The sequence below is a fragment of the Strix aluco genome, chromosome Z, assembly GCF_031877795.1.
Source record: "Strix aluco isolate bStrAlu1 chromosome Z, bStrAlu1.hap1, whole genome shotgun sequence".
Classification (NCBI taxonomy): Eukaryota; Metazoa; Chordata; class Aves; order Strigiformes; family Strigidae; genus Strix; species Strix aluco.
The window spans coordinates 52,587,245-52,613,747 of NC_133971.1; the positions used below are offsets into that span (position 1 = coordinate 52,587,245).

Genomic DNA, 26,503 nt, shown 5'->3' on the forward strand with positions numbered 1-26,503 from the left:
TCCTTCTCTTCCAGACAGCTCTCCAGCCACACCTCCCCAAGCCTGTAGCGATGCATGGGGTTGTTGTGGCCCAGGTGCAGGACCTAGCACTTGGCCTTGTTGAAGCTCATCCCGTTGATGTTGGCCCACCAATCCAACCTATCCAAGTCTCTGTAGAGCCTCCCTATCCTCATGCAGATTGACACTCCCACTTAACTTGGTGTCATCTGCAAATTTACTGATGATACACTCTATGTCCTTATCAAGATCATCAATAAAGATGTTGAACAGAAATGGTCCCAACATCGAGCCCTGAGAAACATCACTTGTGACCGGCCACCAGCTGGATTTAGCTCCATTGACCATCACTCTTTGGGACCATCCATCCATCCATCCAGTGCTTGACCCAGCAGACCGTTCGTTCATCCAGGCCATGAGCAGTCAGTTTTTCTGTGAGAATTCTATGGGGAACTGTGTCAAATGCTTTTTGAAAATGCAGGTAGTCCTTCCAGCCACGTAGTTCTGTATTCTACCACTAAAAACAGATTTAGTTTGTTATCCAACTGCTAAGGTTTTGAGGGAAGAGGAGAAAGAGAAATGCTATGCCAAGTTGGAATTCATTCAAGACTGCTATATAAATGATAACACCCATCATTACATCTCCCTATAATGATGACCATTGTCCTTTATCTTACTCTGAGCATTAGCTGTCAGCAAATAATAGATGTAAGCATTTCTACATTTACTACTTTATTCAGCATCAGATCAGTCATGCAAGCCACTTATTAAAAATAGACTTCCCACCATTAAAGTATATTCTCATGGCTCATTAGCATTTCCATGCAAACACACAAGCAGGTACATTAGTCCCAAATAGAATACACTGAAACAATAAAATGTCAATTTTTTCTGCTTCCAATTTCTCTCTGGTTCATTTGCACAGTATCAGAAAAGTTACTACACAAATAGGCTTAGTCTGAAGTAAAAGTGTACAGTTAAACAAGCGGTCTATAAACTTCTATTTATTAGCTAACATCTTTGCTAGTACAAGCAAACAGTGTTGACAGCACAGGATTTCTTACACAATAAGCAGTAAAAGAAGGAGTCAGGTACACAGGAAATAGAGCTAATTTGAGAAAGTCTAATAGATACATGACATTTTTCACTGTTATTACTAAGAATCCACCTGCCATTTCTCTGGGATCAACGAACTTCTGTAACAGACTTATAAAATACTTTGTGTTACAAGTCAATAGCACCATTTGTCTGTCTTGGATGCATCAGTACATACCCTACCCATGCAGTATACACTCCTCTTGAACTAACAGAAGCACATAACTTCCTGCTTAACAGTCTGGTCTTTATCTAGCCTTAAAGCCAAGAGCCACCCAGGACCCTCCAAACCAAGGGCAAGCCGGACACAAGCCCTTAATGTATCACACTTCTCCAGGTTAAAACAAGCTTAAACCGATGAGCACCTTACTGTGAGTCTGGAGCAGCCTGCCACATTCTGCTTGGTGCTTCCCATGCTTGCAAGGGCATGATGGTATTGCTCCTTGGGACTAACAAACTGCTTCCCCCAGGTGAGACAGATTCAGTGACTTTTCCCCTCTTCTCCCACTCCCTTGCAAGCTGGATCAGCCACCCTTGCTGTTCTGAAAGACCATTCTATTTATCTTAGTCTTAGGGACTAGGGTTCACCCTTCACCTCTCCATCTGTCCTTCTTCCTGAGCACCTAATCACCTCAAAGTTAATTTTCTCACAAGCACAGACCTCTCCAAACTGTGTATTCTGAAAAAAACCTAAACAATCCCAATCCCAAAACAACATCCCTTATGGAACAATACATGAAATTTCTGCTCTTTAATCAGAAGCATTAGCATGACTTCTCATAAGCATGCAGAGTGAACAAGGAAGTGGTTCCTGTTGTGCATAATACATGAAGACACAGCTGGGGTTAGTTCTCACCAGCTAGTAGTTTAACTGTTCTTGTCCATTTACTTTCAGTAAAAAATACCTTAGTTTGTAGTTACTGTTTCCCTGCAGCCAAGATAGTAAAGATTTGAGCAGCGCAAAAAAGGCACCCATCACTACACTGAGGACAGTAGGTTGGTGGTGGCACCAGCCTGGGACCCTCTGCAGCGTCCCATGGGTCACTTGTCATTCCCAAGGAAGACACTTGTCAGTGAGGACACTGCTGCAGCAGGATTTAGAAAATCCTTCAAAGATATTTTTTCTAAATATGCATACAATCCCTTTGCTTAGTTTCATGCAATGTTTCTTGACAAACTGCCGTTCACCATTAAAGACTATTCTAGGCCCCATAGCAAGCTGAGGAAGAGACTGGGAGTCATATTAATAGTACAAACAAAACAGCTTTGATGTCATACAAATGAGAAGTGGGGTCAGTGGTGAGGTTTTTCCATCTAGAGGAGGCTGGTGCTGGATACATTTGCGCTACTTTCATAGACATGGCTGATGGGAATGTCTGGAAAACAACAGAAATCAGGGAGTCTGAGACCTTGGAGGAAACATTTATAGACACTTCACCTTGTTCCTTGTCCAGACAAAGCTAAGAAGGAGCTCTCTTTGATGTGTTCCGTAGCAAAATCTTATGGTGTTTTTGTTGTGGGCATTTAATGCTTGGTGGTACTTAGGGATTTGTTGTGGTGTTTGTGCTCATTCATGTAAAATTAGTAAAAATTTTTAAGTAACACAATCATGCCTTGGGATCTGTTTTTTCCTAGATACCCTGGTTCTTTCAAGTGTAGTAACTATAATTTCTCACAGTGCAATGCAGCTATTTGGAGCTAACATTTAGAAGGTTTTGTGGTTAATGTCTGTAAAAACTGTGCCTTAATCTGCAAAGATATTCTCACACAGGTGCCTTTATTACTGTGACTAGGCCGATTGAAATGGGCCTAGTCATTTTGGTTAACTTCAAGTAAAAGTGTAAGATGGAGCTTAAAAAGGAATGTCTCAGATACACAGCTCTTAAACAGCCATGGGTGTTTGCGCTTTACTCTTCATACAGCCTGTTTGGTTAGTTAAGTATGGTAATTTGATCAGGTAATTTAATCACTGGACATTTGCAAAACCTACAGCTCATCTGGCAAAACCTACAGTCCAAGGGGGAGAGAGAGAATTCCTTGGGCAGGATTAAAACAACATTACCTCATCACAACTAATGTGGTGCCCAACACTATTGCTTTGACAGGGGTCAGAAGAGAGCCTCCCTCGGGGCTGCAGTATCAAGGAGACATGGATGAATAACTGTTGACTTTGTGCACAATCAGTTTAAATTTCCTAGATAAATGAAAAAGCTTTCTTTTGGAAGGAGTAGCTCAAAAGGACATGGCAGAGGATACTGTGGGCTGATATGATAAAGCAGACAGAGTTCTGTGGATGAATATATACAAATCAATGGCTACTGAAGCATATTGTCTCTGAGATAGGGCACATGCCATTTGCAGCTGTAAATCATACCCAATGACTTGCCTCAGCAAAGTCTATGACACAGTAATTTCAATTAGGAGAGCCATCCTAGATCCCCCCAACATGGGGATTAGAATTAGTCTTTTTTCTCTTTGATAGACTTTCCCTGTGTGTACATATGCAGATGCAATGATTGGCTCCACACAGTTTTGTATTACAAACCAATCATTATTTACAGTTCCAGACAACAAATGAGACCAAGTGTTATGAAATGACTTTGCTCTTTCTTCTGCTAACACTGCAAGTGGGAACACTGCGTAAAATACAATACTAAGTAGATCAACTGGTATTAAGTGAATGATATTAAGAAGATCATTGGTTGTAGCACACATGATATTTTTCAGAGTTCCTAAGCCTGATGGCTTCTTTGGATTGACCTAAACCACATCTTCTCCACCGAAGGAAAAAGATGCTGTTGATGAATGAGCTTCCTGGTGCTGAGGAGCAGAAGCTGGCTGTTCCTGTGCTACTTTGCCCTGACACCTCACCCTGAGCTTTAGCAGCTCGTACAGCCAAAGCATCTACAGCAGCTCAGATGCCTTCATTTTCTATTGGGAAACTAACTCAAGGAGCTGAATTCTTTTCTGGTTCTGTCTGACATTTGTTGACAGCACTGGGTGATTTCTGTCAGCCAGGTATAGGCTCTTGAGAAAGCTAACAGAAGATGCCAGAAAACAGCATGAGTCTAGGAGGGAAAGGACAAACACGTCTCCCTGGGTACTAACTGGCAACGACAAATTTCACCAAGAGTGGTTCACAGAGGAATATATTTATACTTGACCAGTAAAACCCAGACTCTTTTGGGAGCACAAGCAACTCAAAGAGCATGAGTGAAACCATCTGACAGACCCAAGAGCAACAGCAGATTTGTCAGGGCAGCGCAGCTGAAACCTGCAAAGCATCAGATGGCTCTTTTCCACGGACCGGCAGCTGACAGCTCTTCCTGGATGCCTCATGGGGTCCAGGGCCAGGAAAAAGATGAAGCATAAAGGGGAAGAAAAACAACAAGCCATTTGGCCATGAATGCATGTTAACACTTGTTCTTGAAACCACAGTTTCAAATGGAAAAACAGAAAAGATCCCTTTCTTTTAAGCTTTGCCCTTTATGTATCATCATACAATGCTCTGGAATGCTGTAATTTCTCAGACAGATGGAAAAAAGTAGCTGATACTATGGGAGAAGCTCTATGCTAATAGGAGTAAACACATGCTGTTTAATATACCTTGGACAGTAAACATCTTCCTGATATATAAGTTAAGGGTTTGTCAGTTCTCAGTCACATGTGCTGTGGATGGAGCATCACTGGGCAGGGGCCTCTGGTGCAGTTTAGGGCAGCTCTAACCCATCGCAAAATGCTGTGCTTGTGTTGTCACTCCAGCCCATGTCCTGACCATGCGAAAGGACAAGGGCACTGAAGCACTCATTTTCCCAGCTGTGTCTTGGTATGAAGGTTCCAGTGCTAGGGAAAACTCTGTACCACTGTATTTATTAATTTTTCATACCTTGATATCCATTACACTGAATTTCATCCAGTGATGATCCATGTAAAAAAGAATGTTAAAAAAAGAATGCTGCAGTTTTGGTTCCAGCTGAGTAATGCTGGCAAAGGACAAAAGATGGCCTAAAAGTTACTGCAACTGTTTATGCAGACATGACTCTTATAGACTGTTCAGCAGTCTCTGCCTCTCTTTTGATAAATTTATATGTTTTTGTGTTCATGTATATATATTAATATATAATTTTGTTGATAAGTTCAGAATTGGACCACTTTGACTATTCCATTCTGTTCCCTCTTCTGTACTATGCCTATCCCCACATTATCTCAATGTCTTCCAATAATTACTAAGTTCATGACTGTGTCCATGTTTTCTGTTCCACTGTGGAAGGCCAGAATGCAATGCAGTGCAAGTTTTGGCTTTTTTGCTTTTGCTGGATTTTTAGTTATTGGCATGTACATCATTTCATCCTTATATAAGTTAGAGGATTCACAGTCCAAGGGATGCTTTTCATATTTGCACTGACCCTCCATCAATCTTTACTGAATTACTCTGGACAGAACTTTTACCTCCCAGATTTAAAGCACAATTTTGCTTATGTGCAGAATCTTGAGTCTTGTCAGTAAAAGTTCATACATGTTCTGGTACTAAGATCTTTATGCTCCAGATGTAACTAGACTAGGTAATTATTTTATTCCTATTTTTCTCTTCATTCCTTCTCATTTTACTTTCTTGTTATTTTGCAATGCAGCTGATGTTTTTTGTTCAATGCAACATTATATTGTGCAGGGGCTTCCCAGGGAAGCTAAATTTCTTTATACAAAAGCAGAATTAACTCTCACTATTATGGTTCTATGTTCTAACTGAAACTACTCCAAAAGAGAGGAAAGGACATTCTTTGAGCTATTATTATTTTATAAAGTAACTTTAAGAATGTTCTTAGCTGTCTCTTTGTTTACCTTTGGGATATTCAGGACTTGCTGGTATCACTGCCATTGTGCTCTAGGTCCAACTGTGCATCTTGTTTGGTCAGTCTCATTCCTGCTTTTCTACCATATAAGATAATTTTTGTTACCTGAATGCCATGCCTACATAAGCTATACACTTGTAACCTGAGCAGCAACAAGGTAGACTCAGCCACACAAAACTTGACTTCTTCACCAGGAAAAAAACATGGCCTCTGCACAAGCCAGGCGTCAAGGCACTGCGCTCAGACTTGTGAGTCTGTCACTTTGTAAGCAGGCAATATGCAGGACACTGTGCAACGATCTGCTGGGAGTCCTCAACCCTACACTTTCACATGCCACTCTCAAAAAAAACCCTGAGAGCTGCACTGCAGGGCTCTTCGTAACAGCATGCCCCAGGACACGTGCAGCAGCTGAGTGCCAATTGCCAACTGTTACTTGGAAATGGGTGTTTATTCTCCAGCGTCCTGCATTTGCTGCTTAGCCAATACTGCTATCCATCTGCTGTGATAGACACAGACAACTCCTAGCATCTTCCCTTTCCCTGATGCTGGGCTGCAGAAAATGCAGTGTTGTCCTCACTTCCCCCACAGCTGCCAGCTGCATCTGTGTTTCACTCACAGTGTGAATTGTAGAAGGACTTTTATTTGGCAATTGCCAAGGCCCAGCCACCAGTGAGCCACAGCCTTCTCCAGCCTGGGACTCCCTGCACATTTGAGCCCATTCCAAAAAGTTTTTGGTTACTGCTTTATCTTGCTCCAGTACCACACGGCTTTTCAGAGCGCTTTGCTTTATTCACCAAGGCTTGGGGTCCTTGCAAAAGGGATGCTGGGCAGTTTTTGTCACTCCTCTCCACATGCCTGACAGCCTGCTTGTTCGTGGGGACAGAGCCCTTAGTACACCCTTCTTCTGAAGCACATGCTGCATCACAAACCTTTGCCTTGATTCTCTTTTGCATTCAAAAGTTTGGTTATACAGTGTGCAAGCTTTACAGCACATGCTGTAAATGTCTTTACAGCATGCTTGCACAATGTAAAGTACAAACTTCAGTTAACAAACCAGCACTGGGCTCATGCAGTGTAATCTATTGTGTCATCCACAAAATCTCAAAGCAAAATTGTTTGAAATCACAGAAAATCTGTTCTACTTTGGAGTGAATCTTTGTGAACTTGTAAAAATCCCTGTTACTGTGCAAAGGCAGGACATTGTTAGCCATTTAACCACCATCAGATCCTCAGCCTAGCTCTCAAATATAAAAACTTTAACAGGCTAATACTACAATCTGCCTCTAAGGAAAAGTTTGGCTAAATTCAAATACTTTAAAAAGATGGCAAGGTTCCCTTTTGTACTTGAAGGACTTTGCTAATATGTTGAACATTTAAAAAAATTAAAATTTAGGATTTCAACAGAAAAGAGCATCAGTAATTTACAACCACAGATGTGGAACTGGTCACCTCCAGTAGTTTTCAGGTGTGTTCCTATTTTTCAGCCACAGTAAGACACTGATGTTGCACTCCCAAGTCTGAATGATGGCAGATGACACCAGGAAGTGATTCTTCAGACAAAGACCACACTCGTAACACTCCTTTCTTCAGTTACATGCATACAGCCTAGTGCTGCTCTTCGTTCTGTATAGTACTCTCATACATAGGCTAGGCATACTACTTTACTGAGTCACATTGCTAATTTATTCAGCACAGACAACCTGATTGTTTTATATTGAGTATAATAAAAGAAAACTAAGCAAAACCAATGAAGCCCCAGAGCCTTTATGCACAAGACTGAGCTGCCTCTGAGACCATGCCATCACAAAGAAGTCTCTAATTGCATCGCATCAGTTCATATTTATGATATGCTATGGTATAATTCAGCAAAGAATAAGAATCAGCTGGGACTACTTTTCAGCTCTACAGACCATGCCTTAGATGAAGATATTGCTTCCCAAGCACTCATAGATGTGCAATGACTGTGCAGCTGGCTCCACTTCTGCTGATTAGAAGCAACTATCTCAAACGAAGAGGAAACATTACAGAAATCCAACCTCTCCCTCAAACCTCCCCACCAACTGAATTCAGATTAGCTTCATCACTGTAACAGGGGGAGGAGACCTGTGACTGAGAAATGCATTCGTCCTGCAGTTACCTTGCAGGAGATAAGAAAGACAGTAAGAAGTGAGACAGGTGGATGTACTTATCACCTTCTCCAAAGTGATTAGTCTTACTGTAATTGTTTTCAAGGGAAAATATGCTAAAGTGTCTTGTTGGCCTTTTCACAGCTGCCATGCCCCCAGCAGCTGTTTCAGCTGACCTGAGAGTGGGAAAAGGATGGATTCATGTTCTTTAAATTTCAACTGTGCTTAATTAGCAAATCTTATTGTACAAGTTCAAAGACTTATAGGAAAAGGATAAAAAAAAATCTCAAGTACAATACATTCATTAGCATGCATTCTCACCTAGTAAAGACAGTATCTTTAATCTTCCCTTTTATATTAATCTAGATTACATTTTATTTATCAAATCTACCACATGAATGACATTGTAGTATCCTTTAATTTCATCAAGAAATATAGCTACTGAATGCTTTATTAATGACTTGTCTTTTTCAGTATCTGATATATTCTTTCAAGGCAAGTTGTGCAAGGCCTAACTTAACATAAAAACAATTAAAGCAAAAGAGGAATGTTGAGTGTATTAGATGTTAAGTAACTATCAGTGTTAAAAAGTTTAACAAACACAAATGACATTGTACATCAGATTCTTTTTGCTATTTCTGTAATATATCAATAACATTATGAAATTCACGTGTTATCAAAGTGATAACAAACAAATGTAAACAGTTATACACACTGATGCATGTTAGTTTTTCAATTCCTATCAGTTACGTTCAACAAAAAAATCAAGATAGCTGAAGAGCCTGACCCTAATTTTGCAAGCTGATCCATGCACACAGCTTTTAAAGTAAGACACGGGAGCTCTGGGTGGATGCAAGATCTGTACTGGTGGATCACTTTACAGGAAGGGCCCTTTGTTAGGAAAATCTGGACTAATTATGCTGACAAGTGGAAACTGGTTACTCATGAGGTTAAACTATCTAGGAAGCAGCTAGATTATACTACTTGCTCCCAGAACTTGTGTAGGAGTGTTTCCCCAGAGCAAAATCATTAAATTGTGGAATAGCTTCCGTCAAGCATTTACAACTTGTATAATTGCAGATTATTTCCTTAGGCCCTATAAAAACGTCTTCTAGCTGCACAGTTTAGAAATCAATGAGTAAATATAGCGGTATTTCAGAAATTTGAATCTACTCTAATCTTCTTTTAGTCTATCACTTTATTTAGCTAACCCTTTACTAGACAATGAAATGGCGGAAATCTGAGTCATTTTGGTTGTCATTAAAATACTGTATATAAACAGGAAAAGTCAGAATAAGGCATTCTCAGCACAAGCTTGAGGAACATACATTTTCATGCCCAGTGGAACTAACAATACAATTTCTTCCCAGAAGTAGTGGAATGTTTTTTGCATATAAATCCCCAAATACTTTTTGAATTTTACAGATAAAAAGCATTATTTCATACATCAGTTTTAAAAGCATTGGCTTGGTATTTCCTTCCAATTTGTCTGCTGCAGGACTATGAATCTGGAAGGAAGCAGTTCAAAGAAACTCATGACCTACAGAAGACACTTACTTCCATAAAACCAAATTAAATAGTATTTTCTTTCAAATGCCTTCTAGAAACACTGGATAGATGTATATGAATTATACACATTATGGTAGGTAGTTATTAATCCCCATGTTTTCACCTGCCAGTATTACTGCAAATAACTGTTTTCATGACATGCCTTATGGAACAGTTTACTATTTTCATAAGCAGTCACATGCATTGAAGGTAGGATCACCAACCAGTGCATTTGGCACCCCAAAGCAGAACCAGAGAGGCCAAGCTTACAAATCTCTCTTGCTGAATGACAATTTAGCTGGTGTATGAAATGACAGATCTCAGCTGAAACAAAGAAGGACATTGACCTAAGACATTTATTCTGGAGCTGCTTCTGCTTCCTGAGTGGGTTTCTCTTCGGGTTTGCTGTCATGGATGGGAGACGGGTTACGGCTGGGCTTGTTGCTGTCGTGTGTGCTGTGACCGCTGGCACTGCCAAGGCGAGTTGATGCCACCACAGCTTTTACTGCAGCCTGAGAAAGAGAGGATCAAGTAAACATTCCTTCAAGGACAAGGTCTGCCAGCACTGCAGCCTTTGCATCATCCCATTAGGGAACATAACAGCGTTCAGTCTTCACAGTATGTCACATTCAGATACCTGCCAGGGCCTGGACAGATTTAGAAGGCCACCTGAAATACTGGATTGAGGTTTAAAATTGCTGCTTTCACAAGGTTACAAGTTGGCCAACATGAACAGTAATTTTTTGTTTCAGCTGAACGTGCTGCATTTCTTTTTAGAAACTACTTCAGATCTCCTGTGTTGGATGGCAAAAAGAAAGTTATTTTCTGCAATAGTAATAGCAACAGTATTATCACTAATTATTACTAATTATATTCCATTAAAAAGTCTCAAGGGGAAACAATATCACTATTGCACTGTTGCATATGCCAAGCACAATGGTGCAGAGCATATAGGCAGCCTCCTGTGTATACAGATAAGTACACATTAGTGATAGGCTCTCATATCACATAAATGTCACAGAATGAAGACATGTATTAAGACAGTTATCCTAGCCCTTGCCTTGAAGAGTTTTATTGCCTGAAAAAACAAACATACAGAGGTGAGGAAAAGAAATACTAATCTCTGTGTATGAGAACTCCAGCTATTTTTAATTTGGCTAGCTTTTTGCTTAGGCATCACAGAAGAAGTGGGTCTGCAGGAAAGGATGAGGAGTAAAGCAATGTGGATGGTTTGGAGAGGTAACCATGCAAAAAAAAAAAAACCAGAAAAGAAAAAGAGGATGCTAATGAGAAAACAGACTGTATAAACATTGGCAAGAAAGAACAATCAGCTAATGTAGAATATGAAGTGAAAGTACAAGGTATGAGCCAATAAAAGTGGCAATAATTTTGAAAGTAAGAGTCTAGACCTCTTAAAGGAAAATCACAGACATCCACATTAGTGGTGAAGGGATTTGGACAACAGATTACAAACAGAACAGGCCACTCAATGATATTATAATGTATAATGATACTTTTAATGTAATTGTCCTGGTTTCGGCCAGGATAGAGTTAACTTTCCTTGGGCTGAGAGGGAGCACAGCTGAAGGGCCGGGTCCCAATCAATCATTGGAGTATTCCATGTCATGTGATGTCATGCTCAGTATATAGGCAGGCGAGTGCTCTCCCACCAAGTGTTTTTTGTTTTCAGTTTCTGGATCTACTGGGTGGGATTCTCTGGCAGTCGAATCGCTGCTGGGGACGGGCTCTGTACCGGTTACTGCTCGATGAGCCACTGCTGCATTTTACCCGTTTTGGACTACTATTGTTACTGTTGGTTTTGTTTGTATTACTAAATTTTTTTTTATTTAACCTACAAATTTCTTTTCTCCCTCCCCTATTTCACCGGGGATGGGGGGGAAGTAAACAACTGGCCACATGGCTATTTGCTACTGGCTGAGTTCAAACCACAACAGTAATTTACTCTCACTAGCCATGTGAATGTTTATGAAACAAATTCAACACAATCTATGAATAACCAAATCATGACGGGGAGCTCTAGAATTATTCTACAAAAATATGTCTTTACATAAAGAAAGCCTGCTGCTGAACTTGTATGTTGGGTTGGGAAAGAGAGGATAATTTTATATTATTCTTACTAACAAAACAACAACTGAAGCATGTATTCACTACCTGCTTTTCTGCTTTGTTATTGTATCTTGGACAGGAAGTCGTCTAAAAATTTATGGTTCATTTCATACATACATATGTGTAAAACTACTAACTCTACAAGAAGTGCTAACTCCAGTTAATTCTCTTAATAACTGGAGATTTGGTCATTTAATCTTTAACAGAAAAGCAGTGAAGAGATAAACTTATAAAAAGCAACAGCTTTTAAACACAGGAGTATAAATTGGTTGACTCTAGGGATCTAAATAAACTGGGCTTCAAAAAAATCTCATTGGTGATCAAAGGTGTAAAAATATAAAGATAATCAAAATCAAAACATGCAAAAAGGGCATGTGTTTCCCTTGGCAGGGAATGTAACAACTCACTCAGAAATAATAAAATTTATGATTCTGCTCATGCTCTGAAATAATTTTGATATACCAGTGTTGCATGGCATCTTCAGTGAATCCACAGCAATCCTGCTGTAAGGCTACAGAAATCTTTCTGAAGGCAACGTTAATAGACAGGTTTAGTCAGTTCTGCATGGGCAAAGAGTCACTGTGAATTATACCAACAGTGTCTGAGACCATAGTAAATGACAAAACTTTCTTCTCTGCCCTGTAGAGTTTCTCTGTTCCCTACTAATACTGAAAAAAAAGAGTGAAAACAAAGTTAAAGGTCATTGTTTGTGAATTTGGTTTTGCACGGGGGTTGTAAAGCTCTCAGACAAGATGCTTACTCTTATTCCCCAGGGCTACAAGGGCAGCTTCACTGTAGCTGTTGGTAATAATTTCTGTGTTGAAGTATCCATGGAAGTCTCTCCTAAGAAGACACAAATCTTTAACAACTGAAGAAGGGATTAAGGGAGAAGAAAGTTTCCTGATGTTACATCAGTTAGATGCCCAACTGCCTGCTGTGTGCACCTAAAAATGTTTCCCTGCTTCTTCCCATGGTAGATATGTAGACTTAGATGGTAAAGTAGCCTACTGGTGACTCAAAACCTAATGTTATTTTCAGCACAGGTCCCACCTGCACTCCTGCCTTGCAGTGCTTAATTTCCAGATAAAGAATGCTATTGCACATTTGCTCTCAATTTGCTCATGTTTGCACATTTGGAAATGCATGTTTTGGGTCTGTAAATCTCAACTCACACATTCTGTGGACCTACACATCTGAAATGCTGACTCTAGGTCATAAAGAAGGATGGCTTAAGATCCTGCTTTGTGTTGATAGGTATAGAACCTGAGGATGGCTTACAGAGCAGAATATACTATAGTAGATTAAATATTTTCCAGATTTATGGATGCTCATGAAGAAGCTACTCAGAATTTTGTTCTTTCTGGTCAGTACTCTAAGGATGCGCAAGCAGTATGGGACAGACAGATGGACAGAAGGAAGGAAGAAAGGAAGGCAAGGAATTTGCAAAAGCTGTGTACATTCTCAGCAGTTCCGTCTGTGTAGATAGTTTTCAATCAACCTCACACATTTTTATTTGTTTAGCTGCAGACATTGACTAAATCAGCTTCAGCTTTTTCATCTTCATCAGTCCTCTTAAACAAAAAATCTTCCATACCACTATGGAATGTTGTCTTGAAAAGTGTGCAAGGTTTCTGTAAGGATACTAATTTAATTACATGCTTTCATAGCCAAAACAGAGACTATGTCCAGAGACTTGCCTTAAGTTTACGCCGGGCATTGAATTCTTGAAGTTTCTTTTGTGCATTGTCCATATGTGCAAAGTTTGCTGCCTTCCCTGTGACCCACGGGTGCTGCAAAGCTTGTAGAGTGGTGAGGCGTTTCTTGGGGTCTAAAACAATCAACTTTTTAACCTGCATCACAAGGAAGAAATACAGAAGACTGTTAACCTTATTCTTCATTTACATTTACTGAGCTTTGCATTCTGGGGCTTGGTTTGGGAAGCATCTTAGTGAAACTCATTCTAAGAAACCAACAAGAATTTGCATTCAGGACTTTGTATGTATTTTGTTTCTGGCATTTCTTGGTCCTCCATAAATAACATCTGAATAAGACAGCCACTGAGGGGGAAGAGAAGAGAAAAAGAATCAACCGGTTACCAACATTTGTAAGGGTATGTACCAATGCAGCAGGCCTGTACCTGTCATAGGCTGTTGTATGTTTGAATTGTCAAACAAACCCTGAGAGATTCTCAGAATACCCCCAGCCAGGCAGTTCTCTTAGCAGTATCCCCACTTTTGGATTTGAACTGGATTAGGAAGTTTAAATTCTAGTGTATGCAACTCATGCAGACTTGTACCATGCAGTCACTGCCAGGTACATCACAAATTAAATGTTTCTTTCAGTCACCGTAAAACTTTATGCACACATGAACTAAAAAGTACTGTACAAGTATTTCTTTCTTAGTCCACTCTGAAACTAATGCTGTTTATGCCATGTTATTGAGACCAGTGAAACTGCACCTCTCCAAACACAACAGTAGGACATTTTTGGGAACAAGGCACTGTAGACATACCCCTGGGAGTCAAGGTGGTACAAACTGTTGGGTACAAAGTATGTCCAGTCAAGCTGCCTTTCCTTGTTTTTGCTGTATGTCTGGACAAGTGGTGTTTTTAAAAAAAAGAAGGGTGAGGATGGAGTAAAGAAGTACACAGATAGTACTCAGCAGAACCACACTTACACAAGTCTCCTAACTGCACACCCTCTTGGAGCAGACTGCAAGTGATAGCACAGGGCTCCGCCACCACTATGTGCCCAAGTGTGAGGGGAGGACACGCTTTAGGGCTGAGATTTCCCTAGAAAAAGCTATTAAAGAAAGATGGTGCTCTGAAGTGTGTGCAGAAGAACAGGCATCATAACGAATACCTGCTGTGTGTCCACAGAAGTCGTCAAGTTAAGCAAATCACTTCAACTGAACACCCCAGAACTGCCCACTGCATGGGTTTTGAGAATCATGGGCTTCATCCTTATCTACACTTGCTATACAGCATTCAAACCGGAAACGCTGAGCTTTACTGTAGCAAAATGGTAGGGACCAGTTTGGACCAAAGCTCTCTGTTTACAATGAACAAGCAGCTTTGCAGCAGGCTGCTGTTTATCTGGGTTTTGATGACACAAGGCAGTAAATAGTGTTTTAGAAAAACTTCACATCTAATACAACAACAAAAAGTACTTTGAACTTCTACAATGCTTCCATTTGAGGTATCCTGAAGTACTTTACAAACACCAATTATGAAGTACTTTATGGCACAGTTTGTATAAGTAATATGGAACTGAGCATTTGTGTCTTCAGTGCTAATGAAATAACTGAATTGTGCAAGTTACTGTTGACTAAAAATCAAACTCAAGCATACCTATCTTTGCAGATCAGTATCTCCTGGATCCAATTTATTTTATCCAGTAACAAAAGAATACAGTGCAGAGAGCAAGCCAGGCCTTATATTTTGCTAGTGGACCGTATTAAAAAGTAATGGGTCATTCCCCATCTACTGAGAAAGAGTTTAAATGGACAGAAAAAGGCTGTCAGCAAAAGCCAGGGCGGAGGGCTGGGGGAGCTTCATTCCTTTTTATATTCTTCCTCCAAAGTTCAGACTTGAAAACTGCACAAAATATAGGGCTTGTTTTTATGTTCCCCTGAAGGTAGTTGCCTTGCAGAGTAACAATGAAAAACCTCAGAGCTAGTATGAAGGGCAGTCATACATGAACACTGTGACAGCTGCCAACAATCTGTAGCTTAGTTCACAGAAGGACTTGAACATCCATGGTTTTGAGGGCAAAATTACAGCACTGGACTAACAGGGGATATTTAACAGCACCATAATATATCACAGATCAGAAGAAGAAAAGCAAGGAGCCATATGACCCATTAATTAACCAATTCTTCTGCCCCCACCCCAAAATGGACTCTCTTTCTCAGTGGAAGTGATACTAGCCAAATGCATATCAGCAAAGATATTCCAGTCTCAGTTTTGGTTTACTTACTAAATCCTTGGCATTCAGAGAAACATCATCCCACCAGGGGGACACAAAGTCATATTCACAGTTCAGGATTCTCTTAAACATGTACTGATCTCCCCTTTCATCATAAAATGGTTCAAAGCCACAAAGTCTGCAAGGATAAAAAAGAAATAAATCTATCAAGATTAATTAGTCTTGGGTTGTTAGAAAGAGTTCCTGCTACTGTCTTTCCCTACTTCATGTCCTGTAGACCACTTTGGGTAACCTGACCTGAACGTACTTACAAACTCCTAATTCTACAGAGCAGAGCAAAATGTGGTCATAAGCATTCATAAGCACTGGGAAAGGCTGATCAAATCGTAAATTTTCCATTTTCACATGTCTGTAATTGAAACTACTAATATAGGGATTACTGTAAGACTAGGCATGCAACAGTTGATATCTGTTTACCTTCTACATGCCAATAAATATTTTCTAGCACCTCTTTGCTCTGCTGATCTCAGGCTGAAGTCAATTGGATTATTCAATCATTCCTCACCCTGAAACTATTGCTCATCCCTGCTCTCTTCTGTAGTCTTCTCCAGTTGTGTGTCTTTCTGAAGTGGGTGCAAACACCATTGAGTGTGGGTACACCACAGAGTTGCAAATTAGCAAAATGATGTTTTCTATTTCAATCTCCATTTCTTTGCTATTCCTGACCTTGGATCTGCTTTTTTAAATTGTTTACAAGCACACAGTTAACATGTTCATACAGCAATTACCAGAATACCTGTAACTCTTTCCTGAGGGTCAGGAATTAGCTAAGGAATGACATTTTACCTGTGAAGCTAGAAGCTTTTATATGTCCAGTTAGGACTGGTTTTTGATTGTGTTCATCACTATGTTCTTTCATCCTATCATCCACAAAATGTAAAAACATTTGGCAGGTTTTAATAATCAGCCCTCATTTTTACTTAGGTAACCTACACATTATCAAGAAATTTCTTAATCTCACTAATGACTGCATTTATGAATATTTTGGATAATACAGATGCTGACACAGATGCACACTGCTGGCTCTAGGGAAAGCAAACTCATAGAAGTGATTTCCATTTATATAATGTCCTTTTTTGTTGCTTCATTGCACTTTAATCATGCCTGCACACATAATTAGATGTTTTAAAGTGAATTTCAACCAGCAAGTGTTTGGAGCTAAACAGCAATTCTACCTGCTACTCTGACTCCAGAAAATGCAACAAGCAACAACATGATGACAGGAAAACAACAGCAGACCATAAAGAACAAGACAGCAACAAGTCTAGAAAATTTAAACTTACATTTTCACTTGTTTTTATATTTTTAAACCCAATCAGTGTGGTTACTGTCCTGAAAAAGGAGAAAGTTGTTCAAGGAAGAAATGTGGTTGTGGGAGTGGTACGTAGCCGTGGGTGGAAGAGCTGCATCACTTTGCACTGTTGAAGAGGAGAAAACCTCCACTGTGAGCACATTCTGAACACGTTTTTAATTTCCAAGTCTGGCAGAGATAGATCAAACCACAGGATCCAATGTCCAAATACCATGTACTTCAATGGATGGGAACTGGTCACAGTCCCTCTGCTGCTCCTCTCCCATTTGCCTTGCCTCTCCCACCACCATTTCTGAGCTTGCTTCAGGTCAGCTCCTATCCCCATGGAGCACTTTTGCTGAGCAGGGTTGTTGGGCCACTAACTGGTTTGGCCAAAACTGGCTCCTGGATACCAGCTAACTGTTGACATACAGTGCTTAAGGCTTGCTGTGACTGTGTTGGAAGCCTTCTCAGTTATTCTCTATTTACTCCAGAAAATATTTTAATTGTAACTCACTACTATCTCCTATTGTTATCTTATTAACAATTTCTATGGATATGCCAAAAAAAATTTCCATTTCAGCAGACAGATTTTTTGCTACGTGCCAAATTAGATTAATAAAACTAGAGGTGTGATTTCAAATTAGAGAAGTTAAACCAGGGTAAGACCCAGTGTGGCTGCTCTTGATTTCATTTTATTATGAAATTTAATTTTATTATGCTGATTCATTTTAAATCAATTACCTACCAAAAAGAAAAATCAATGTAAACAGCTTCAGAATCAATTAGAAATGACCAGATACTGTTCTGTGACCTTTTAAGTAATTTTGTAAAAAAATACCTTTAATTAAATCCATGCAATTTTGACTGCAAAGCCTCTGTATTTGTTGACCACTATCTGCATCTCAAATGTGCAGTAGCATTTCTAACCTGCTGCATGAATACAAAAGGACTGGTGCTCTTTGCTGTTAAAACTATAAATGTGTCTTCCCTGGAATTATGACAGTTATCATCAATAGGTCTTAATATAATTTGCCTTGGGAATAATTGTTCTGTTAAAATATGTGTCAAAGTTTTGAGTCACATATTGAGTGACTCACATATTGAGTCCACTTTGTATTGGTGAGAAGATACAGTTTTACGCACATCTTCTCTAGCACTGTAGTTAACTCATACATCCACTCTATTTTGGAGGCACATACATCAATTTTTCTGACTGTTCATAAATGCATTCCCTCTACTAAACTATGAGACTGAGACATGCAACACTGTCCTTTAGGCGGCAGGATTAATGAATCAGTTACTGCACATGTACCTTTCTGGTCTCAGCTTCTAATCCATCAGAAATGTTGATCTACAAAGCTTTACACTCAATAGAAGAGTTTTAAATATGGAATATTGCTAAAGCTAAATGGAAAAGATGGCCAAGTGGATTCGACTAGCACCCTTTTTGCCTGGCTTGTTCCTGTAGGTCAAATTGGATTTTGAGAGCGGAGGAGGGGAGAAACAGAGGATGAAGTAGAGGAGTATCAGTACTGGTGGTGTCCCACCCAGAGCAGGAGCTCGCACACTTGTGTTTACACAACTGTAGAGGTTTAATGTGGCTTGGAAGCATCTCCTGAACAGCTGAAAGGTTTTGAAAGGCTGCATATAGCAAATGCCACTTCATATATTCAAACGGGAATTTGCCATATGTTCTCGCTTGGAGCTTGCTTACACTTCAAAGCAAGTTCTGCTTAAGAAAGGCTCTCAGTTCAAGAACAACAGCTATCCTTCAATCGTTGAATAACTAAGCAAGCCCATGGCTTAATCTAGCTATCTTTGTAAAGTGATAAAAGACACCCCTCCAATCTCAGGGACAGCCCTTCTGGCAAATTTCACATTTCTCTGCCCCATGTGGACCACTAGAACTGATAAGAAATAATGACTTGGCAGACAATATCTGAGATTTTATTTTCTACAGACTTGAACCAGGCCTTGAGACAAAGAGTCACATTTTAAAAGGAGCAGATAAAAAAATGGCAAGTAGGAATATTGTAGCCTATTATTTACAGGCACCTAAAAGGAGAGCTGTAACTTATTTGAAGCTTATGTACAGAACAAAAGATGTACCCTGAGATTTCCATCAGAGTGTTTTTATATCCTTACAAGTACTTTTAGTATAAACCCTAGAAAATATAATTTTTTCCTTGCAAAAGATGTAAAGAAAATAATTGTCTTATTACACACTGTACTTGTTGGACACAATTAATAACTCCAAGAAGGGGAAAGAAAATGGACTGGATGTATAAAATCCTCCATATCTTTAATGTATATGTGTAAAATCCTGTTTTCTTCCCATAAAAGGCATCCTGCAAGTATTGTATACAACTACACAAGCCAGCTTAGCATTGGTGTTGCCAAGGGAATAAATGAAGTTATATATTCTCCCATAAAGAGAAGTGTCAATACATCAGATACAATTTTCCTTTCTCAAGAATCAAGGAAATAATTTCAGTGCTTACCAATTGAATTAAAGGACTAGCCATATTAAGATGCAGACACAAGTGCCTACCTTTAGACACAATTATTTGAAAATTTTGGTCTATAGTTGCAACTTCAACTGTTTAAAATATGTATGGTCAGCATCACTCACAGCCCTCTGTCAACACTGTTTCTGGTTAACTTCTAAAAAGTGGGACACTTCAACATTAATCATAGAATCAGAATGGTTTGGGTTGGAAGGGACCTTAAAGATCACCTAGTTCCAGCCCCACTGCCATGGGCAGGGACACCTTCCACTAGACGAGGTTGCTCAAAGCCCCATCCAACCTGACCTTCAACACTTCCAGGGAAGGGGCATCAACAACTTCTCTGGGCAACCTGTTCCAGTGACTCACCACCCTCACAGTAAAAAATTTCTTCCTTACAGCTAATCTAAATCTACCCTCTTTCAGTTTAAAACTGTTACCCCTTGTCCTCTTGCTACACTCTCTGATAAGAGTACCTCCCCATTTTTCCTGTAGGCCCCCTTTAAGAACTGTAAGGCTGCCATAAGGTCTCCATAGGCCTTCTTTTCTCCAGGCTGAACAACCCCAACTCTCTCAGCCTGTCCTCATAAGGGACGTGCCTCAGCCCCTGATCATCTTTGTGGCCTTCCTCTGGACCTGCTTGAGCAGGTCCATGTCCTTCTTGTGTTGGAGGCCCCAGAGCTGGACACAGCACTCCAGGTGGGGTCTCACAAGAGCGGAGTAAAGGGGGAGAATCCCCTCTCTCAACCCGTTGGCCACACTCCTCTTGATGCAGCCCAGGATATGGTTGGCTTTCTGGGCTGTGAGTGCACATTGCTGGCTCATAGTCAGCTTTCTGTCCACTAATACTCCCAAGTCCTTCTCCACAGGGCTGCTCTCAGTCCACTCATTGCCCAGCCTGGATTTGTGCTTGGGATTGCCTTGACCCATATGCAATTTATGAGGCTTGCATGGGCCCACCTCTCAAGCCTGCCAAAGTTGCTCTGAATGGCATTTCTTCCCTCCAGCATGTTGATCCCACCACACAGCTTGGTGTTGTTGGTGAACTTGCTGAGGGTGCACTCAATTCCATTGTCCATGTCTCCAACAAAGAAGTTAACAGCACTGGTCCCAACACCGACCCCTGAGGAATGCCACTCGTCACTGCTCTCCACTTGGACATTAAGCTATTGACTGCAACTCTCTGAGTGTGACCATCGAGCCAATTCCTTATCCACTGAGTGATCCATCTGTCAAATTCATGTCTCTCTTATTTAGAGAAAAGGATGTCATGTGGGACAGTGTCAAAAGCTTTGCACAAGTCCAGGTAGATGATGTCAGTTGTTCTTCCCTTAGCCACCAGTGCTGTAACCTCATTGTAGAAAGCCACCGAATTCATCAGGCACAATTTGCCCTTAGTGAAGCCATGTTGGCTGTCATCAATCACTTCCTTATTTTCCATGTGCCCTAGCATAGTTTCCAGGAGGATCCACTCCATGATCTTGCTGGGCACAGAGTGAGACCGATTGGCCTGTAGTTCCCTGGGTCTTCCTTTTTTCCCTTTTTAAAAATGGGGGTTATGGTTCCCCTTTTTCAGTCAGTGGGAACTTTGCCAGACTGCCACGACTTCTCAAATATGATGGATAGTGGCTTAGCCACTTCAGCTGACAGTTTCCTCAGGACCTGCAGATGCATCTCATCAGGTCCCATGGACTTGTGCTCATTCAGGTTCCTTAGATGGTCTTGAACCTGATCTTCTCTTACAGTGGACAGTTCATCCTTCTCCCAGTCACTGCCTTTGCTCCTCTATCTTGGACAGCGTGTCTGGAGCCTTGCCAGTGCATACTGAGGCAAAAAAGTCGTTGGATACCTCAGCCTTCTCCATATCTCCATACCAGGGAGACTGGTAAACAAGTCTTCCTCTTCCTTCTAGAGGGCCTCACATTTCCCTAGCCTTTCTTTTATCACTGATGTACCTGTAAAAGCTTTTTTTGTTGCCCTTGATGTCCCTGGCCAGATTTAATTCTGTCAGGGCTTTAGCCTTCTTAACCTGATCCCTGGCTACCTGAACTATTTCTCTGTACTTCTCCCAGGCTACCTGTCCTTTCTTCCACCCTCTGTAGGCTTCCTTTTTATGCTTGAGCTTGCCCAGGAGCTCCTTCAGTCATCCATGCAGGCCTCCTGGTGTTCTTACTTGACTTCTTTGTCAGGGTGCATCACTCCTGAGCTTGGAGGAGGTGATCCTTGAGTATCAACCAGCTTTCTTGGGCCCCTCTTCTCTCCAGGGCTTTATCCCCTGCTACCCTGCCAAGCAGCTCCCTGAAGAGGCCAAAGTCTGCTCTCCTGAAGTCCAGGGTAGCGACCTTGCTGTGTCCCCTCTTCACTGCCCTAAGGATCTTGAACTCCACCATTTCATGGTCACTGCAGCCAAGGCTTCCCTTGAGCTTCACAATCCCCACCAGCCCCTCCTTGTGGGTGAGAACAAAGTCCAGCGTAGCACCTCTCCTTGTTGGCTCCTGTATCACTCAGAAAATGAGTCAATGAATTCTGGTAACATCCTGGATTGCTTATGCCCTGCTGTGTTGTGCCTCCAACAGGTACCAGGGTAGTTGAAGTCTGTGATGAGGACCAGGACTTGTGAATGTGAGGCTGCTCCCATCTGTCTATAGAGGGCCTCATCTGCTCAGGCTACCTGGTTGGGTGACCTGTAGCAGACCCCCGCTATAACATCTCCTGTCCCTGCCTTCCCCTTCAGCTCTGGATTGGCTCCTCATCCACCCCCAGGCAGGGCTCCATGCACTCCAGCTGGTCACTGACATAGAGGGCAACCCCCCCCTCCTCATCTCCCCTGCCTGTCTTCCTGAAGATCCTGTGTCCTTCCATTCCAACATTCCAGTCATAGGAGCCATCCCACCATGTCTCTGTGATGCCAATAAGATTGTAGCCCTGCAGGCGTGAGCATGTCTCTACCTCCTCTTGTTTATTCCCCATGCTACACATATTTCTGTGGAGGCATTTAAGTTGGGCCCCCAGTGAAGCTGACTCTCTGGCTGGAATTCCTTTCTGGAGAGAGAGTTCTTCAGGTTCTTTCCTGCTGACCTGTGATTGCTCTCCAGGTTCTGGGCATCTATTGCTGGCGCAGGCATCAAACTGGCAGGAGTGGGATAGATTGAGGTTCCCCTCCCTCAGCAGCTTTAGTTTAAAGCCCTCTTCACCAGCTTGGCAAGCTTATGACTGAATATGCTCTTCCCCTTCTCTGACAGATGGACCCCATCAACTCCCAGTAGGCCACATTTCTCAGAGTGAGTGCCACGGTCTAAGGAGCCAAATCCCTGGCTGTGGCACCAGTCCCATAACCAATTATTAATTTATCAGATTTGACTGGTCCGTTGAGAACCCTTCTCTTTGACCAGGAGGACTGATGAAATACTTGCAGTACAGAGTCCCCTACTGCCATTTCCAGGGCTCTGTAGTCCTCCATGATACTCCTCAGACTGCTCTTGGCTGTATTGTTAGTGTCCATGTGAAAGAGCAGAAGTGGATAATAGTGGGCTGTATGAGACTTGGCAGTCTCTTGGTGACATCCCTGATTCGAACCCCCAGTAAGCAGCACACCTCTCTAGAAAGTGCATCAGGTCAGCAGACGGGTTCCTCCACACCTCTCAGAAGAGGGTCACCTACTGCTATCAACCATTGCTTTTTCTTAATTGTGCTGGTTGTTATATGAGGAGCAGACCAGGCTGCCTTACTCAGCTCCAGCATCTCTCCTGAAGTGACGGGTCTTTCCTCTTCAGTCTGCAGAGCAGTGAAGCGGTTCTGCAAGGGCACCTCAGGCTTCGGGGAATGTCCCTTCCTCCTGCAGGTCCTTGCCATGGCAAGCTTCCATTCCCCTGCATTATTGGCCCCCTTTTGTTCCCCGTGTGCCGATGAGGGAGTTTTTGGCTGTTTGGCTGTGGGCTGCAGGCCCCCTGCAGATTGTGCTTGGAACCATCTATCTAACTCCTTCTCAGCCCTCCTGATGCTATGCAGCCTTCTCACCGCCTCCTGCAGCTCAGCCACCCTCCACCTGGGTACACCTATTGCAGGCAGGTCTGCTGCCTGTCCCTGCCTCAGGAGAAGGGTCTGGGCACTTCCTGTAGCCTGAGGCCTGCACTGGAGCCTTCAGCAGCCCCCTTTTGCGTGGAGGCATCAGTCACTGCTGGGGTAGATGGTGCAGACCCCCAGCTGGAGCTGCAGCCTTTGCTCTCAGACGAGTGCCCGCCATTCTGCCTTGGGGGTCTAGTAGGATGAGTGCCCTTGGTCTGTGCAGGCAGTCACAGAACGGTGCCCCATTGCTGGGTTATGCGAACTTCAGGCCTCTCCACTCGGCCAGAGGAATGTCCCTCCTTCGAAGCGGTGCCCTCTCCTGAACTGCCGCGTCACACCCTGTTCACAGCGCTCCGGGTGGCTGGCGCTCCCTGAGGCTGCCTTTTGGCGGGGGGGGGGGCGGGGGGCACCGTTACTCCTGACCCTGCCCACGCCTCATCAGCTGCTCACTGGCGGGTCTCCACGATCCCCTGGGGTTCCCCCGGCATAGGAAACCCCCCCTTGCTCGCCGCGATCCCCCCCCTCCACTGCAGAACGTACCTGTATTTAACCCATTGGGCTGATTTGCAGACAGAGTCCAAGGCTGTTTCTTGCCTCCTGGCTGAGATGCTATGAGACAGCAACACTGATGCTGCAGCCGAAGCGGTAGTAGTGTCTGTGGCTGACACAGGTGGGGCAGCTGCATTTGGGAATATTCACCAGCACTGTGAAACTACTGCAAGAACCTTAGCTTCTCCTTGCCCCAACTCTAGTTGAGAAGTTACTTCAGATCATAGTGTATCTCAGAGTTTGTGTGAACGAGAAAAAAAATGACGATGCTTTCTGACATTTGTATGCTTGTGTTTTTGCTTTCAGCAGCTTTGCTGCTATTCATGCACATAAATAGTATGATTCTGTGCAGACCATGCTGCTGTTCAGGAGGAAGTCTTCTATTTATCAAATACATAACCTGAGTGTTTTGCCATGCTCCTCTAGGATTTGACTTACTTAAATGAGATTAGGAATATCATAATTAAAGTTCAGGATCTCATGTTTTCCAATGGCACAGCTTATACTGTCATAAAAACCTGCAGGTGCTCACAAATGAACCGTGGCACTGTCTGCACTTACAGGATGTAGGTGATAATCCCCAAAGACCACATGTCCACCTCAGGGCCGTAGGCACATCCCCGTAGTATCTCTGGTGCTGCAGATGATAAAACACTTGTCAATAAGATGAAAGTTGAATGCAGAAATAACAGCCACAAAGTCAATTTAAACTCCGTGCTTCTCTCATAAGTTTCTTTTAAAAAGGGCTTGCTCCTTTAAGCCCTTAATTAGGGCTTAAAATTAAAAAATTATTACCGTCACTGAGTATAAACCAATGGAAGTCATGTCCAAGCACAGCCAGAAGAAAATGAAAAGCAGACTTCGGTTTCAAATTGATTTTTAGGTTTGTGAAAGGAACCACAGAAAGCTACAGCAGCTCTGGAGCTACAACGTGACAAAGGAGGTGGTACTTTTACTTCAGTATTTTACTCGTTTACTTGATAGTTTATTTGGGCTTTAGTTGTTGTATTCCGTTTTAACTGTAGGGAAAGACAAGACCATTTCGGGCAATTGTTTATGCTTCAGTGCAGAGCAGGCAGAAGGGCCAGGCAGTGTCAGAGGAGTTAATCTCTGTCGAAGCACCTTGACAGACACACCTTGACAAAGCTGAGCAGAATGCTGTATCCCTCAGACAGTATCTGTTCCTGCTGGGTGTGACTGAAAATGTGCACGGTTGCACACTCCAACTGTGACGTGCCTACCTCAAGTACACTCAGCCCCTGTGTCCCCAGGGCTCACAGCTCAGTGCACCCTTGAGGTTTACCTCCAACTGGGCAAACCTCCCTGAGAAAAGCTCCTGAGGCAGCAGGATGAAAATGCCACATTTCCAGAGAAAGAAATGGAAGTGCTTGATCCTTGGGGGAGGCAAGACCTTTCCCTCCCTCACGTTTTGGCCACAAACAAAAATACCCAATTAATTTGGAAAAAATAATTAAAAAGACATTGCTGAGTCATACTTCCACATATCAGTAGTCCTTTTCAGCAACCATTGTATCTGTATTAATATCCATCAGATGTACAGGATGGCAGCACAGCCCCTGAGCCCACCAGCTCTATCACAAAATCACACAATCACAGAATCAAAGAATCGTCTAGGTTGGAAAAGACCTTGAAGATCATCCAGTCCAATCATTAACCTAACATTGACAGTTCCCAAATACACCATAGCCCTAACCCGACTCTTAAACACCTCCAGGGATGGGGACTCCACCATCTCCCTGGGCAGACCATTCCAACACCTAACAACCCGTTCTGGAAAGAAATGCTTCCTAATATCCAGTCTAAACCTTCCCTGGCGCAACTTGAGGCCATTACCTCTTGTCCTATCGCTTGTTACTTCATTAAAGAGACTCATCCCCAGCTCTCTGCAACCTCCTTTCAGGCAGCTGTAGAGGGCGATGAGGTCTCCCCTCAGCCTCCTCTTCTCCAGACTAAACAACCCCAGTTCCCTCAGCCGCTCCTCGTACGACATGTGCTCCAGACCCTTCACCAGCTTCGTTGCCCTTCTTTGGACACGCTCGAGTAATTCAATGTCCTTTTTGTAGTGAGGGGCCCAAAACTGAACACAGTCATCGAGGTGCGGCCTCACCAGTGCCGAGTACAGGGGTAAGATCACTTCCCTGTCCCTGCTGGCCACGCTATTTCTGATACAAGCCAGGATACCATTGGCCTTCTTGGCCACCTGGGCACACTGCTGGCTCATGTTCAGCCGGCTGTCAATCAACACCCCCAGGTCCCTCTCTGACTGGCAGCTCTCCAGCCACTCCTCCCCAAGCCTGTAGCGCTGCTGGGGGTTGTTGTGGCCCAAGTGCAGCACCC

General features: G+C 42.4%; 1 protein-coding gene across 1 annotated transcript in view; it reads right to left on the reverse strand.

Moving 5' to 3' along the window:
* Positions 1 to 712: 712 nt before the first annotated feature.
* Positions 713 to 26,503, reverse strand: part of CAMK4 (calcium/calmodulin dependent protein kinase IV) — a 197,646-nt gene continuing 171,855 nt past the window's right edge. The window contains exons 8-11 of the mRNA XM_074812781.1: positions 24,707 to 24,782; positions 15,722 to 15,848; positions 13,441 to 13,593; positions 713 to 10,128 (exon numbers count right to left, since the gene is read on the reverse strand). Coding sequence (XP_074668882.1) covers positions 9,973 to 10,128; positions 13,441 to 13,593; positions 15,722 to 15,848; positions 24,707 to 24,782 — 512 coding nt within the window. The 3' untranslated portion in view covers positions 713 to 9,972. The remainder of the gene's footprint in view (positions 10,129 to 13,440; positions 13,594 to 15,721; positions 15,849 to 24,706; positions 24,783 to 26,503) is intronic.